The sequence below is a fragment of the Microcaecilia unicolor genome, chromosome 8 (assembly GCF_901765095.1).
Source record: "Microcaecilia unicolor chromosome 8, aMicUni1.1, whole genome shotgun sequence".
Classification (NCBI taxonomy): Eukaryota; Metazoa; Chordata; class Amphibia; order Gymnophiona; family Siphonopidae; genus Microcaecilia; species Microcaecilia unicolor.
The window spans coordinates 72005112-72022050 of record NC_044038.1 but is presented as its reverse complement, the minus strand read 5'-3'; the positions used below and the strand labels follow the sequence as shown (position 1 = coordinate 72022050).

Below are 16939 nucleotides of genomic sequence, written 5' to 3'. Positions count from 1 at the left end.
CCTTGCTAAATAAGGAATTTAGTCAAGCGCTGATCTTGAAAAACAACTTCCATCTGATACAGTTTATAATGTCTGACGCTAATCTTTCCCAGCTCAAAAATATAATATAGCATGTGAAAGGAATGATTGTAAAAGTGGCAATTTTTTTACTCACACATTTAAACTTGCTTGCACATCTCTGGGGAACTGCCTCAGGAGCTGAGTAAGGAAGCTTTTCATTTCAGATTGATTCTTAATTTTTAGCCTGTAAGGCTGACCCTCAAATTACAATAAAGTGCTCCCACGATTCTGCGGCAGGATCCTGGTCCTGGTACAGCAGAACACTTGAGGACTTCTGTCAGCACCTCTTCCGGATGCAACTCGTACTGTGACATTTAGAGACACCAGGCTATGACTCCCCTGTAGAGGGGGATCAGTCCTAAGAGAGAGTGCTAAATCTATCTTTTCCATAGGGACACAGCAGAGGTCAGTGTATAACTCCACCTCCCCTTCCTAAATAATCCATCCTAAAAAAGCATTAAACAGCTAATCTGAAGAGTCAGCAATATGCCTGAACACCTTACACAGGTGATGAGGTGGGGAAGAGGGAGCACAGATACTTTATACAAGAAACCAGAAAAGATGGGGGAGGGGAGAGAGAGAGAGAGAGAGAGAGATGGACACTTTATACAGGTAGAGAAATGCTTCTGTCTTCTTCATGGTCTCTCCAGGTCCATATCTGTCAATTTTAGATTGGCCACATCCTGGTAAGTGGACTGCAGTCCCCTGGATATGTCTTCATACATAGAACATTCATCCAGGTTCAGGCCCTGTGGAGTTAAGAGCAAAGATCTCAGGCCACTGGGAGGGTCATTCCCCACCCTCTGTAAACACATGTAATTTATCTGGAGTTCTTACAAGTTGTTTTGTTGACCTAAATATAGACCAACTATGAGTAGGTTCTCAAAATAAATATATGTAGAAGCTAAATTATAAAAAAAGGCAAGGAAAAAGCTTTAAAGAGCTCCAGGCATTACAGGTCCTCGGAGCTGAAACACTTCTTCATAGGCATAAAAAACTTCCATTCAACATTTGTTCAAAAATCACTTCTAACTTTGAACATTTTAAACAAAAGATTGTTAATTTAGCTGTGCAATTGCAGTGTGGATACCATCATGCCTTTTTTATAACTCCCCTTAGTAAATATTTGACCAACAATGGCCAGCGTTTCGCTTAGCTGCTTCAGGGTCAGTGATTTGCAACTCATAGCTTGTCTTCATTCTCAACTAAGTTAACAATTTTTGTTTAAAATGTTCAAAGTTTGAAGTGATTTTTTAAATAAATGTTGAATGGAAGGCTTTTTTATGCCTATGATGAAGTGTTTCAGCTCTGAGGATCTATAATGCCTGGAGCTCTTTGAGGCTTTTTCCTTCCATTCTTTATAATTTAGCATCTACATATATTTATTTTGAGAACATACATATATTTTGCATAGTTGAACGTTATAGCTGAATGTTCTTACCCCACTTGACTGTAGTTTGACCTAAATATAGGCACCAATAATGTTTCAAATTTATAGAATACTAGGACTTACACACTTCATTGATGTCAATAATTGACAGTTATTGACATCATCCTATTGAGAAGCAGATAGTCATGTGATTATGTTATTTAAGAGTTCACAGTTTGATGCTGCGGCCATCTTTGAACCAGTGTATGGAGACTTATTGATGCCCAACAGCTTAGGTAAAATATAATACTATAAATCTTTATGGGTTTTAGAAAAAGATTGCTGAGGTTTATCAGAGAACATTAATTTATGGTTTCAGGGAATTGCCTCGACATAGCTACTTTTAGCGAAACACAGTCTATTCGGATGAGATTCCCCTGGGTTAAACCCTTATGCTACAGTTGAAAGATGAGTACATATATCTTATATGTGAAATTGAAACTAAGAAACTGAATTAATTTTATTTTAATTAATTTTATAAAATTTTGATTGGTTATAAATGAAGTAAGAAAACGTTTTTATACCTATGTGACCGATGACAAGGTGGGGGCATAAGACTTTTCAATTAAGAAATTTAATGATGTTGGCAAGCATCACCGCTGAGGTCTGAGGTGAAGATTAAGATTCTGGGAACATTCTAATGTTAGTGATTGTGGGTGGAATAATTGGCAGTTATGCACATAAGCGCTAGGGTGAACAGTGCACCTAATTTGCATAGTACACAACTGCAAGGGGGCATTACCATGGGTGGAGCATGGGCATGTCACCAAGTGGAGTGGGCTGCTTATAAAATACTACCATTTCCACGTGTTAATTGGTGCGCCAACTTGCATCACCTAATTTTTGGCTTGCCACAGCTGCTTTTCATTAGTATTCTATAATGGTTTAGGTGAGCCTAAAATGAGATGCCAATTTATAGAATTTCCCCCCATCAATGCCTATGTCTCTGTGAGGGAGTAAGTGATATAGTGGCAGGGGTGTAGCCAGACCTCGAGGTGGGAGGGGGCCAGAGCCCAAGGTGAGGGGGCACATTTTGGTCACCGCACCATCGCCTCCCCTCCGCCACCTCGCAGCCCCCTCCTTCGCCCACTGCCGCCACTGTAACATCTTGGCTGGTGGGGGTCCCCAACCTCTGCCAACTGAAGCACCGCCGCAGCAAATACCTTGTCTGGCAGGGAACCCCTGCTAGCTGAAGACTTCGTCCAGTGCTGGTCTCCGGCTCCGCTGTATTGCCTGCCCTGTGCTCTCTTCCCCTCACTTCCGGCATGCTCCTTTTAGTGAAACTGAGCATGCCCAATGTGAGAGGAAGAAAAAGCAAGGCAGGCAATGCGGCTGCGCTGCCACAGCCCAGCACTGGACAAAGTCTTCAGCTGGAAGGGGTTGGGACCCCCGCCAGTCAACCAGGGGCCCAGAGCAAATTTGGGGGTGGGGCCCAGGCCCCTGTGGCCCCACCTAGCTACACCACTGTATAGTGGCAGGTGTCCCTAAGAACACTGCCTCACTGATGGTACAGGTTAGCCACCTTACAGCACCTGCTGAGTCAGAGAAGCGGTGCTCAAGCAAGTAGGTGGTTAAATTCCCTGAGCCAGAAAAGTTCAGGAAGGCCCCGAGTGTAGAGGCTTCCAGGAAGTAGGTCCTGAGGGAAAAGGATTCCATCTAAGCTAAGTTACAGTACCTGAGAGAGGATCAGAGAAGTGGTGTGGCTCAAACTTAACTCTTCAGAGTGGGTGTGCGAAGACTATCAAGGTAGGAGATAACCTTGAACTGTATGCAGAAAATACTTGCTTTTTATATATGTCCAGAGGGAACCAAGGAAGGTGTTAATGGATACTGTGTTGAGCTAGGCTGGGAGCCAGCCCTAGAGAGAGAAAGTGATATGTGAGGAACCAGAAAGAAATAAGGAGACTGTGCTTGTGCTGGAATAAAGCCTGTGAAGTAACGGGACAGATGTTGAGTCAATCAACAAAGCATTTTCCTTTTGCAACCCTGTGTTTATGACTGAATTTGTGCCTGATCCAAGCCACACCCTCAATCACACTACTACAGTGTCTTTATAAAATCCTAGAGTATGTGGCAGAAATTGCACCTTGAGTGCTGGCATGGACATGGATGCCTGACCTGATCAAGGGCAGGTGTGAATGTTTACATGTAAAGTTCGGAAGGTCATGTATTGCTGAAACTACTTGTGAACTGCGTCCATGCTCCCTACAGACCACACTCCAACTCCAACTATGCCTACCAGGAAAGTGCACACTTTGTTCACAAGGTGTGTTCATGTAGGTTAGTATTTTATTAAAGGCCCCTTCACACGTTTGTGGCCACATAAGGGAAAGGGAAATGGGACTTGATATACCGCCTTTCTGAGGTTTTTGCAACTACATTCAAAGCGGTTTACATATATTCAGGTACTTATTTTGTACCAGGAGCAATGGAGGGTTAACTGACTTGCCCAGAGTCACAAGGAGCTGCAGTGGGAATCGAACTCAGTTCCCCAGGATCAAAGTCCACTGCACTAATCACTAGGCTACTCCTCCACTCCATAAGCAGAAAAAAGATTTTATAAACTCGCCCCTAATAAGTTGGGGTACACACGCGTATATCGCTCAAGACTATGAAATATACTTATATGAACCGTCACTTACAAGTATGTATAAGTACCGTACATACTTGAAGATAAGCCAAGATTTTGGGGCCCCTCCCCAAAAGTGCAAAAATTGGGGTCTTGGCTTATAGTCGAGTCTGTGATTTTCCCCTCCCCCATGACAACTTCTTTCTTGCTTCCTGCTCCTCCTGCCACCGCCGTGGTGACCAGCATTTCTTACCATTCCTTCCTGACTGCTGCTACCACTGACAACAACAAAAGAGAAAGCAAATTGAGGTGGTGTGGGGCCTTGAGCATCTGTGCATGCTCAAGGCCGCCCCCCCCCCCCCCCCCGGTTTCCGCTCTCTCTGAGATGACGGGAGCTGGGAAGTCTTGAGCATGCGCAGATGCTCAAGGCCTCACATCAACCCAGCTTGGTTTCTCTTCTGTCAGCAGTGGCTGCACCGGTAGGAGCATCAGCCAGGAAGGAGGTAAGAAATGCTGGTCACCACGGCAGGCAGGTGGGGGGAGGGAAGCAGGATGTGAGAGAGAACTGTCACTGCAGGGCGGAGGGGGTAGGAGAGGGAGAGAAGTGGCAGTACTTGAATATAAGCTTCTCCAGTTTATACTTGAGTTAAGTTTTCCTCACTTTTTGGGGGGAAAACTTTTAACTCGGCCTATACTCAGATAGGCTTATATTTGAGTATATACGATTTGTATCCCCCATTCCCCCATCACCTGCTCTCTATTTTGTGTTTATATTTCTAAAACGTTTGAAGACCCATTTGTTATTGCTGGCATATCCTGGGGGTTGAAGCAGAGTTTGGCCACATTATCATGAGACATGTTTAACATGCTCTTTTATTTGTTTGATATGTGCTATTTTGATGTTTGTTTGTTTGTTTTTTATTTTTGCATTTTTATGCATGTTTTATTGTACTCCGCCTAGGTTTTTTAGGCAGAATAAAAATGTTTAGAAAAAAAACCTACTTCCGTTGTACATACTACCATTTATACCAATATGTATTTTATAAAAAAGGTTTGGCGCTCACTACTGAGCCTTCTATAAAATACTGTCCTCCCTTTCCACACATAGACCTAAATGCCCAATTTTCTACTTACATACTTGGGGGGAGGGGGAGGGAATTTTCAAATGCTTTTTCCATGTGCAAGGCCTATTTTACCTGCATATGAGGCCTTTTATGAAAACGACATGACTGCATAGATGTGTAAAAGTGCCTTCCTTTATAAAATCTGTATGTAGGCATTCCCAGGAGCATAGTCTGGGTGAAGCAGGAGCAGAGGTTTGATCATTGTTCCCTCTAAGCTGAGTGGAGTCCTCCACCTCCAGTTCTGCCAATAGGGGGTGTTGCTTTACTAGTGCATTTTCAATAGTGAGAGACAGGCAAGCTCTGTCAGACTACAGGGAACCTGCCTGTCCCAAGTGATTGAAAACACAATATTGAAACCACCCCCACTGGCAGCAATGCAGTTGGAGGACTCCTGCTCAGCTTAAAGCAGTGGCGTAGCTACGGGAGGCCATGGGGGCCTGGGCCCAACCAAACTGGCTCTAGGGCTCCCAGTTTGACTAGCAGGGGTCCCCAACGCCCACCAGCTAAAGTGTTTGTCCTGCACTGGTCTCACATTGCCTGGCACCCTGTCCTGTTTTCAGTCACTGTGCACACAGTGTTTGGGGGGGGGGGGAGGGGGAGCAGCGGTGGAGGCGGAAGCGGTGGCAGGAGGGCGGCTGCAGGGAGGCGGGCCAAAATGTGCCTCCCCGACCTTGGGCTCTGCCCCCCCCTCCCGTTGAGCCTGGTTTAGAGGGGTTTGATGCATGCATGGATTTCATAAAATGTGCAGGTACACGCATAAGGGCAATTCTACACACTGGATGTTAACATTTTCCTGTCTATTGTGCATGTAATTGTTTAGAATACCAGCTTGTATATATGCAGGTGAACACTGCATATGTGTCACGTTTTCCAAAAGCAGGAACTAGGTTTGTGAGCCCTTGGGCCACTGCCGAGGAGCGGCAGTGGCAGGCAAAACCACCCCACACAGGGATAAGGCAGAACTCTGACAGGCCAGCTAGACTTCATCTGCACTTGACCACTGTTCCTCAGGAGTTGAGCCCCCTGAGTGCAGGTGGCCGGCAGGACTTACCGGAGAGGGCCAGAACTGGATACCAGCAGGATACACACAAGGACTAGAACACACAGGGAGGCTAGGCAGAATACTAGACTAGGACTCTCAGACAGACAAGGGACAGAACTGAAAGCTGCAAGCAGCCACTGAAACAGGGAACAAACACAGATAGACATGAGACAGAACTGAAAGCTGCAAGCAGCCACTGCAACAGGGAACAAACACTGATAGATAAGGGACAGGACTGAAAGCTGCCAGGCAGCCACTGAACAAGAAACACAGACAACCTAGAACTAGACAAAGACATACACACAAGAAACAATACTGGAGAACAAGCAATACGGTACAAGAAGCTACACAAAGACTAAACTAGAATCAGGCAAGAATACAGACTATAAACTGGACTAGGCAGAAGTGCAGCAAGCACCAACAAACCAGGGCCTTAGGCGATGCAAAGGCAAAGCAGAGAGTTTCCAAATGGCTAATAAGCCCAGCAGCAGCTGAGATTCAGCTGCAGCAATCACCAGGCAGCTACAGGTTCTGTGCAGGCTCAAACAAGCCAAGCAAGTCAGGCAGGCTGAAAGATCTGGACTGGACTGGGCTGAAGTCTGGAACGGGAAACAGCACACAGACAATCCAATGCAGCCAGCACACAGAGACAGAGACAGAACTAACTCAGGAAGAACAGACAGGAGCCAGCTCAGAAGCTGACTGCCGGAAACAAGGGGAGTCTGAGAGGGGTCACGGCCACAGACGTAACAATATGTCAGTCACATCACCTAAGCCCTATTCTGCTTAACTTGTATAGTGCATATTTGCAAGGGAGATGTATGCAGAGATGGAGCATGGGCAGGATACAGGTGGGCTCCCACCTACACACAGAACACTGTACAGTGCTGTTCATAAGTACTGTATCACTTGGCCAAAATCTGTTTTTAGCAGTTTAAAACAAATTTAGCTGAGTATTTTCTGTTGCTTTGTTCTAATCAGGGGCAGATTGACTATTCAGGCAACCAGGCAGTGTCCGAGGGCCCAGAGGCTCTAGGGGGCCCAGAGGCTCTACTAGTTACCGCTGCCACTGCACATTACAGCCCTCCTCAGTCCTACCTTGAAGGGCCATGGTGGTCTAGTGGCTTCTGCGGGGGAAGGAAAGAATCCCACTCTTTCCTGCCCGCTGCCGCAACTCTGCCTGGCACCGCCAGCTCTGCCATGTTTTAAAAATCGCTGCTGAGACTGTGAGACTGCCTAGATCTGTGAGACTACTGTGGTAAGTCTCAGCAGCCATTTTGAAAACACAGTGGTGCCACCACTGGGCATAGTAGCGATAGCGGACAGGAAAGAGTGGGGTTCTTTCCTGCCCCCGAAGAAGACATTAGATCACCAGGGCCCAGTGGCATAACAAGGGGGGGGGGGCGGTGGAGGCGGTCTGCCCCGGGTTCATGCCGCTGGGGGGGTGCCACGCGCCTGTTGGCCGAGTCCGCTCGTTCCCTCCCTGCTGCTCCCTCTATGCGGAACAGGTTACTTCCTGTTCCGGGGCAGAGGGAGCAACAGGGAACGAGCGGACTCGGAGCCGACAGGGGCGGGGCACCACCCCAGCAGGTAAAAATGCACCGGGGGGGGGGGGGTAATTTCACCAGGGGGGGTCGCGCTGCACTGGGGGGGGGGGGGGTAATTTCGTCGGGGGGGGGGGCCGCGCTGCACCCGGGGGGGGCACATCGGCGATCCGCCCCGGGTGTCAGCCAGCCTAGGAACGTCACTGCCAGGGCCCTTCAAGGTAGGACAATGACCTTCACTGCCCAGAGTCCCCGACCACTGTCAGTCCGCCCCGATTCTAAAAATCATTCACTTGCAATATACACTATGGTTGGCACCCCTATAGCCATAATTAGAAGCATGGAATATGTTACTGGTTGCTATGTTGAATTTCTATATTATTGTTGATCAGTTGCATTGACAGAATTGTCTTATTATAACCACTGTGGGGTAAATTTATTCAGCTGGCAGCGATCAGCATTTTTTTGGCTGGTAGAGGTGTTATTCTTGGATAGTCAATGCTGGACCATGTCCCGGCACCAGCATTGAATATCTGGGTTTGTACAGCTCACTGTGTCTTATGCGGTCTTCCTAAGTGAAACTGGATAAAGATAGGACTGTGTTTTATGTGGTCCAATTTGTCTGGTTAACGCATATGTGCTGACTCCACTCCCCCCCCCCCCCCCCCCCGGACCGCCCACAAACTAGTCGGTTTTGGCATAGTTGGCTAGAGGAGGATCATCAGTGGCACTATCCAGTTACGTGCCACTGAATATCCCGATAGCCCTGCACAAGGAATTTAAATGGTCAGGAGCCTTTACCCCTCTATTTTTAATATCTATATAAGGTTTGCTTTTGATTTTAAATGTAGCCCTAAAAAGGACTGTTTTCTGTTTTATTGTACTTAATATTTGATTGGCTAGCCTTTATTCTTGCAGAAAAGTCAGCATTGCTCTGGCACGGAGCGGACAAGCTTCCAAAGGTGCATGTGATAATCCGGTTCCAGGTTGAAATCAGTGACTCTGTGAGCTCACGATTTGTCGTTGGCTGCCATTTGGATATGTCCACTGACACCTTGTGCCACAAATTCTTCATGAGATTGAGATCTGGGGACTGAGCAGGCCAGTCAACTGATGCCATCTTTTTTTTCTTCTTCCATTCAACAACGGTCTTGGTCCAATGACAAGGAGCATTGTCATCTTGGGAAATGTTGTTAGGACTCAATTATTGATGTTAATTGGCTCATTAGACAATCAATCTGTGTGTGCATCTCGAGAGTGCGCCCAAATTTTGGCATGCAAATCTAGATGTCATATATAGAATCCGAGGGTAAGTACTGTTTAGCTGATTTCCTTCCTTATATTTGATGCAATTTTATGTTTGCAAATAACATCATGGTGGAGGGGCATTTTCGATAGGGACATCCAAGTTTTGATGAGGATGTCCTCGCAAAACGTCCCAATCCAGGGGCAGGGAAACACGTATTTTCGAAACAAGATGGATGTCCATCTTTTGTTTCGATAATACGGTCAGGGACGTCCAAATCCTGAAATTTGGTCATCCCTAGACTTGGTCGTTTCTGATTTTTGGCGATAATCGAAATCAAGGACGTCCATGTCAGAAACAACCAAATGCAAGCCATTTGGTCATGGGAGGAGACAGCATTTGTAGTGCACTGGTCCCCCTGACATGCCAGGACACCAACTGGGCACCCTAGGGGGCACTGCAGTGGACTTCATAAAATGCTGCCAGGTACCTAGCTCCCTTACCTTGTGTGCTGAGCCCCCCCCCCCCCAAAACCCATTACCCCCAACTGTACACCACTACCATAGCCCTTACGGGTTAAGGGGGGCACCTACATGTGGGTACAGTGGGTTTCTGGTGGGTTTTGAAGGGCTCGCTGTTTCCTCCATAAACATAACAGGTAGGGGGGATGGGCCTGGGTCCGCCTGCCTGAAGTGCAGTGCACCCACTAAAACTGCTCCAGGGACCTCCAAACTGCTGTAATGGAGCTGAGTATGACATCTGAGGCTGGCATAGAGGCTGGCAATCAATATTTTGAAAGATATTTTTTGAGGGTGGGAGGGGGTTAGTGACCACTGGGGGAGTAAGGGGAGGTCATCCCCGATTCTCTCCGGTGGTCATCTGGTCATTTTGGGCACCTTTTTGTGCCTTGGTCGTAAGAAAAACATGACCAGGTAAGGTCGTCCAAGTGTTCGTCAGGACGTCCTTGTTTTTTTCGATTATGGGTCAAGGACGTCCAAGTATTAGGCACGCCCAAGTCCCGCCTTTGTTATGCCTCCGATACGTCCCCTTGAACTTTGGCCGTCCCTGTGACGGAAAGCAGTTGGGGACATCCAAAATCGCCTTTCAATTATACTGATTTGGACAACCTTCTGAGAAGGACGTCCATCTTCCGACTTATGTCGAAAGATGGGTGTCCTTCTCTTTCGAAAATGAGCCCAATAGTTACCTACAAGTCTACCCAAACAGTGCAAGATGATGACTTAAATCAGTGTTCTTCAGTGCAAGGCCCGAGGGCTAATGCAGCCCTTGGAGACCTCCAGGGTGGCCCTTATCATCATTCTGTTTTTTTTCCCTGCTATTCTCTGCCTCTCTAGTCAAGTTTAGGGCAGAAAAGGGGAAGTAGATGGGAGGAAGAGCCACATGCTTGAAGGACAAGGCAGTTCTCAATAGATGAAGAGAATGCATTTGGAAATACCTACTTCCTTGAAGATTCACCCAATTCACAGTTTGAAGGAAGGCTGGTTGGGTGGATGTCATTGACACACAGTGGTCACTAGTGTCGTGACCTCAAATGGAAAGATATTTGGCAGCTCTCCTTCAGCTCACTGGAACCAAAGTAACCCTGACTTAAAAATTAGTGAAGACCACTGCCTTAAATGAATGCAGACTGAATTTGTATGAATGAAGGATGACATTGCAACATAATGATACCTCTCATATATTTCCTCAAGCTATAGATGTAAATGATAACATATCAAAAAGGGAAAATTAGGTTCTTACCTTGGTAATTTTCTTTCCTTTAGTCATAGCAGATGAAGCCATTATGTGTCCATCAACCAGCAGGGGGAGAAAGAGAGCACTCAAATTTCACAGTGCCTCATGGTTAGCTAGCTCCACTGCCTCTTCAGTATTTGAAGCTTCCAAAGCAGTATAACAAACCGCAATGGGAATAACATGAACTTTCCTCACAGCGAACGATGGCCCCATAAATAGGGCATGAAGCATGAACTCAAAAGGAGGGAATGAACACATCCTCCTGGAGGGAATAAACTCGTCCTCCTCTTTGTATTTATGGAGGGAATACACACATCCTCCTGGAGGGAATGAACTCAACCTCCTACACATGAACTGGAGGGAATGAACTCATCCTCCTGTAAGTGAACAAGAATCCTGAAGACTGTTTTCCAACTTTCTCCCAAGGAAGGATTAGAACTTCAGGAAACAAGAACAGAACCTGAAACAGATTCACATCATACAGACAATCATACAAGGAGGGCTCATGGCTTCATCTGCTATGACTAAAGGAAAGAAAATTACCAAGGTAAGAACCTAATTTTCCCTTCCTTGTCATCAAGCAGATGAAGCCATTAAGTATGGGATGTATCAAAGCAATCCCTATATAGGGTGGGAACAAGTCACACCATGCACTAGCACTTGTGCTCCAAAACGCGCATCCCTCCTAGCAGCCACATCCAGCCTGTAATGTCGGGCAAATGAGAGCTTCGAAGCCCATGTTGCTGCACTGCAAAGTGAAGACAGAGTGCTCCAGTTTCAGCCCAAGAGGAAGAAATCGCTCTTGTAGAATGTGCCTTAAAGGCTATAGGCGGAGGCCGGCCGGCAAGCAGAAAAGCTGAAAAGATAGCTTCTTTGAGCCAGCGGGCAATAGTGGCTTTAGACGCTGGAGACCCTCTGCGAGACCTGCTAGTAAAACAAACAAATGATCAGAGGTCCTGAAAGAATTAGTAACTCGCAGATACTGCAACAGAGTCCTGCGCACATCCAACAGGTGCAACTGCCCAAAGGATTCTGGAAACTCCTCCTTAACAAAAGAGGGTAGAAAAATAGGCTGGTTTAGGTGAAACGCTGAAACCACCTTAGGCATGAAGGAAGGCACGGTACGAACCATGACCCCGGACTCTGAAAATTGCAGAAATGGGTCTCGACAGGACAGCGCCTGGAGTTCTGACACCCGTCTCGCCGAAGTAATGGCCACCAGAAAAACGGCCTTTAGTGTCAAATCTTTCTCTGAAGCTCGCCGTAGCGGCTCAAAAGGAGAACCCTGCAGAGCCTTCAAAACTAGCCCCAGGTTCCAAGCCGGACAAGGTGCCCGCACGGGAGGACGGAGCCGAAGCACCCCTCTAAGAAACCGTGCCACATCTGGATGAGCAGCTAAAGACACGCCTGCAACCTTACCATGAAGGGAGGCCAATGCTGCCACTTGCACCCGCAGGGAATTATAGGCCAAGCCTTTTTGTACACTATCCTGCAAAAAGTCCAGAATCGGCGAGACAGGAGCCCGCATGGATGTGATCGCTTTTGAAACACACCCAGCCTCAAACTGGCGCCAGATCCTGGCATAAGCCACGGAAGTGGACCGTTTGCAGGCCTGCAGGAGATTGGAAATAACATTATTGGAATAGCCTTTGCCTCTCAACTGCGCCCTCTCAATAGCCATGCCGTAAGACCAAAACGGCAGGCGTCCTCCATGACCACCGGTCCCTGCAACAACAGGTTCGGACCAGAGGTAAAGGAAGGGGAGCCTCCACTAGCATCTGTCGGAGGTCCGATTACCAAGGCCCCCTGGGCCAATCCGGGGCGATGAGAACCACTTCTCCTGGGTGAAGCCGAATCCACAGGAGCACACTCCCTATCAAGGGCCACGGAAAGAACACATACCAGAGGCCCAGAGGCCAGAGTTGAGCCAAGGCATCCAACCCGGCTTAGCGAGGATCTCTCCGTCTGCTGAAAAGCACGGGACTTTGGCATTTGAGCTTGTCGCCATAAGATCCATTACGGGCTTGCCCCATTTGGCACATATCTGCAGGAATACTTCGTCTGCCAGTTCCCATTCTGCTGGATCGATTTGATGCCTGCTTAGATAATCGGCTTGCACGTTGCTGTGACCTGCAATGTGAGCTGCCGACAGAAACTGTAGATGCAGCTCGGCCCAGTGGCAAATCTGTTCGGCCTGCGCAGCCAGCGCTCTGCACTGAGTGCCGCCTTGTCGGTTTATGTAGGCCACTGTTATCATGTTGTCCGACCTCTTTCAACTCTAGGCGATTGATAGACCACTCCGACTTGTCAGGTGTCCAAAGACCCTGGGCATGCTTCCCCTTGCAATGTGTGCCCCAGCCCTTCAAGCTGGCATCTGTCACCACTAGGCACCAATCGGGGAACGCCAGCGGCATTCCTCGCCGCAGCATGCTGTCTGAGAGCCACCACTCCATGTTGAGTCGGGCCGCAGGGAGCCAAGAGAGTCTGCATTGATAATCCTGAGATACTGGAGACCATCGTTGAAGCAGGGAATACTGCAGAGGTCTCAGGTGCGCTCTCGCCCAGGGCACCAAATCCAAGGTGGCCATCATCGATCCCAACAGCTGGACAATGTCCCCAGCTCGCGGGCGGAGCATCCTCAGGAGCAGACGGACCTGATTCTGAAGCTTGCACCACCTTTGCTCGGGTAGGTACACATACCCCGAGGCTGTGTCGAACTGTGCCCCCAAATATTCTAGAGATTGCGAGGGGGTCAGGTGACTTTTGGCTACATTGACGACCCAGCCCAGAGATTGCAGTACTGAGAAAACTCTGGCTGTAGCTTGATGGCTGTCTGTTGCGGAGTCCGCTCTGATGAGCCAGTCGTCTAGGTACGGGTGAACCCGGATACCTTCTCGCCTGAGCAAAGCAGCTACTACCACCATTACCTTGGAAAAGGTTCGGGGAGCTGTGGCGAGGCCAAAAGGCAAGGCCCAAAACTGGAAATGTTTTCCCATCACCGCAAACCGCAGAAACTTCTGGTGCGGGGGCCAAATTGGAATGTGCAAGTAAGCTTCTTTCAGGTCCAGAGACGTGAGAAACTCTCCTGGCTGTACCGCCGCACTGACGAAGCGAAGGGTTTCCATGTGAAAATGCCACACTCTTAGGGACTTGTTTAATTCTTTTAAGTCCAGAATAGGGCAAAAAGACCCACCTTTTTGCGGCACCACAAAGTAAATGGAGTAGCGGCCGCAGCCGAAATCGACGGGAGGCACCAGGGAAACCGCCCCAATGTGAATCAAGCCTTGTAAGGTATCCTCTACCGCCGCCCGTTTGGCGGCAGAAACGCATCGGGACTCCACAAACACGTCTCTTATCGGGGCATCGAATTCTATTCGGTATCCTTCTCTGATCAGGTCCAGGACCCACTGATCTGAGGTAATCTTGGCCCATTCCTCGAGAAAGAGGGAAAGACGTCCTCCTATAACACGAATCGAGGAGGGGGCCGGTGCACCCTCATTGAGAGGGTCGCCCTTGAACTCCAGGTCTTGAGCCTGCTGCTGCGGAACGTTTGTCCGAGTTCCTCTGCTGAAAACCGGCCACGAGAAGTGGACCCAGCAGAATGCCCTGGGCGGTACCTTCTAGTTTCCCGGAAGCGAGGTCTATAAGAGGAGTGAACCGCCTGACCCTTGGAGGGAGGCCGCGGCCTATCCTCGGGTAAGCGCTGGGGTTTAGCATCTCCCAGGCCTTTCACAATTTTCTCCAACTCCTCACCAAACAGGAGGAGGCCTTGAAAGGGCAACTTCACCAACCTTTGCCATGTCCGCCGCCCAATGCCGTAGCCACAGAAGACGGCGAGCCGCCACTGCTACAGCCATCTGTTTAGCCGAAGCTCTGACAATATCATAAAGGGCGTCAGCCAAAAAGGACAAGGCCGACTCCATTCGCGGAGCCACTTCAGACAAGGGCTCCGCTCCATCACCGGGCTGTTCCACTGCCTGTTGCAACCATGCCAGGCAGGCTCCAGCAGCATAATGTTCCACACCCCCACACTCTTGAGTGTGATGTATAAGATGGCGGTGTTCCAACAACTTGATGGTTGTAGTCGTGGCAGCCTTGTCGGAACACCTGACACCAAGAATGAGGAGTGAGTACAATAACTAACCACGTCACTCAGCCCCTCAGGCCCAGTGAGGAAATGAAACTAAATTTCAGGATACTTGCTTGCTTGAGCTTACAAACCCAGACAGCAACAGGTTTCTTATCAATAACAAAGTAACATTTATTAGTACCCCTTTTTCAGTGAAATAGACAAAGTAATTTTAATGCAATTAAGAATTGTTCAACAAACCCAACAGTTAATTCTAGAAATACTTTTTTTTTCTTTCCAGGAGTTCTCACCGCTGGATCAGATTAAAGGAGTCAGATAAGTATTACATTTCTTTTTCTTTAGTTCTGTTCCCCTTTTAAACTTTCCTTAATACCCCTTTTGTTAACTTTCTTTCTGAATTTGATACTTTGTGTCAACTTTTATGTTTTTCAGGAGACGTCTCCACTCACTTTTTACAGGAACAGGTAAGTGCTTTATTTATTTTCTTTCTCTTTGCCCTTTCCCTTCACAGGTAAGTCTCTCCCACTTTTCCCCTATCCTTTACCCCAGTCCCGTTTTTTCCCACAGTCACTTAGCTGCTGATGCTTCAGACTTCTTTTCTCCCAAACGTGCCAGCGAAATCTTTCTTGTGTCGGGGCCCTTGCAGTCGTCTTCAGAAGGATGTGTACACGACTCTTCTTCCTAAACCTTTCCTTAAATTTAAAGTAAATGGAAGCAAGACCCTATCTACTCTGTTTAGGCCAGTAAGGATTCTGCACTTCAGGGAAGCAAATGTTTTTTTTTACTGCACTGTAGCCTTCTAGCTGAAGAAATAAAAATAATTTCAAATTCCCTCTCTGTCAGATCCTTTCCTTCTCTACCTAAACTCACACAGGTGTGTTTGGCAGTCTTCTTCTTTTCACTATTTATTCACAACACATATCCTCATTTCACATTCCATTCAATTTAAAACTAAGCTGTGACCCTATTAACCCACAACTTAACCCCTACTTAACCCCTATCCCTATGTGCTTAACTCTTGCTTAACTACACTATTTCCTAAACAATCCTTTCTAGACCCTTCCCCTGTTTCCCCTATAATTAGCCCCTTAACTCCAAAAATCCCAAAAATCCCACTAAAACACCCTAAAAATCTTCTCTTTTAACCTGTAACCTTCCCACTAAACCTTAACCAATTCCACAGTAAAATCCCTCAAATTAAAACTCTCAAACACCATACAATTCTCCACACCACCCACTACACCTTCTCTCTCTCAGACTGTCCAACACACTCTCCCCAACTGCCTGCAACCACCATTCCCTAGGAGACCAGCCCGGTTTGCCATTCCGAGGTCCACTCAACCAATCACCAGCCCTTTTCAACATTCCGAATTGGCTGAGCTGACCTGCGGAATGTTGGGCAGCGCTGCTCCAGCTCCATTTTAAAACTACTTTTCCCATTGAAAATAATGGAAACCATACATTTTTGCCAAAAATTACCCGAAAAATTATCAGAAATACTTCTAACTCCAACCAAAAATCCAACCCCACATTCCGTACACACCCCTAATTTCCAATTTTAAAAATCCCAAATTCCAAAGTCCGCCCCTAAATAACCTATCCTAAACCTTTCTCAAAATCCCAAATCCAATCAAAAATCATCCCCAAAATTTCTAAATCCCCTCCCGGACCTACTCTGTCGAATTAAAAAAAATTAACTCTTTCCTAACCCTATTAAACCCACGCCCATCAAAAACCCCTATTTAAAAATTTAAAATTCAAAAACTAAATCACCACAAAAATCCTAAAAAATTCCCCGAACACAAAACCAAAATCAGAATTTAAAAAACTTTAACCCTTTATTTTTTAAAAATAAAAGAACGCATTTTCACGATTTAAAATTAAACTAATTAAAATTTTTAAATAAAAACCCCCTTACCTTGAAGTTGATTTTCTTCTGACGTCTAGACTTCCCTCCATTCCGGTCTCGGACGTCCACAAAAACGGAGCTAAAAACAAAAAAGCTCCAAAGCCGGCCCAAAATTTAGGCCCCGGCTTCGGCCTACACAGAGTTTTTTTTGCCGATGCACGCCGCCGATTT

The 16939-nt window shown here is 47.1% G+C and overlaps 1 protein-coding gene across 1 annotated transcript in view; it reads right to left on the bottom strand.

The window, feature by feature from the left end:
• The window catches only part of CD79A (CD79a molecule), a 68892-nt gene continuing 51953 nt past the window's right edge, over positions 1 to 16939 (bottom strand). Inside the window, exon 5 of the mRNA XM_030212832.1 lies at positions 1 to 809. Coding sequence (XP_030068692.1) covers positions 696 to 809 — 114 coding nt within the window. The 3' untranslated portion in view covers positions 1 to 695. The remainder of the gene's footprint in view (positions 810 to 16939) is intronic.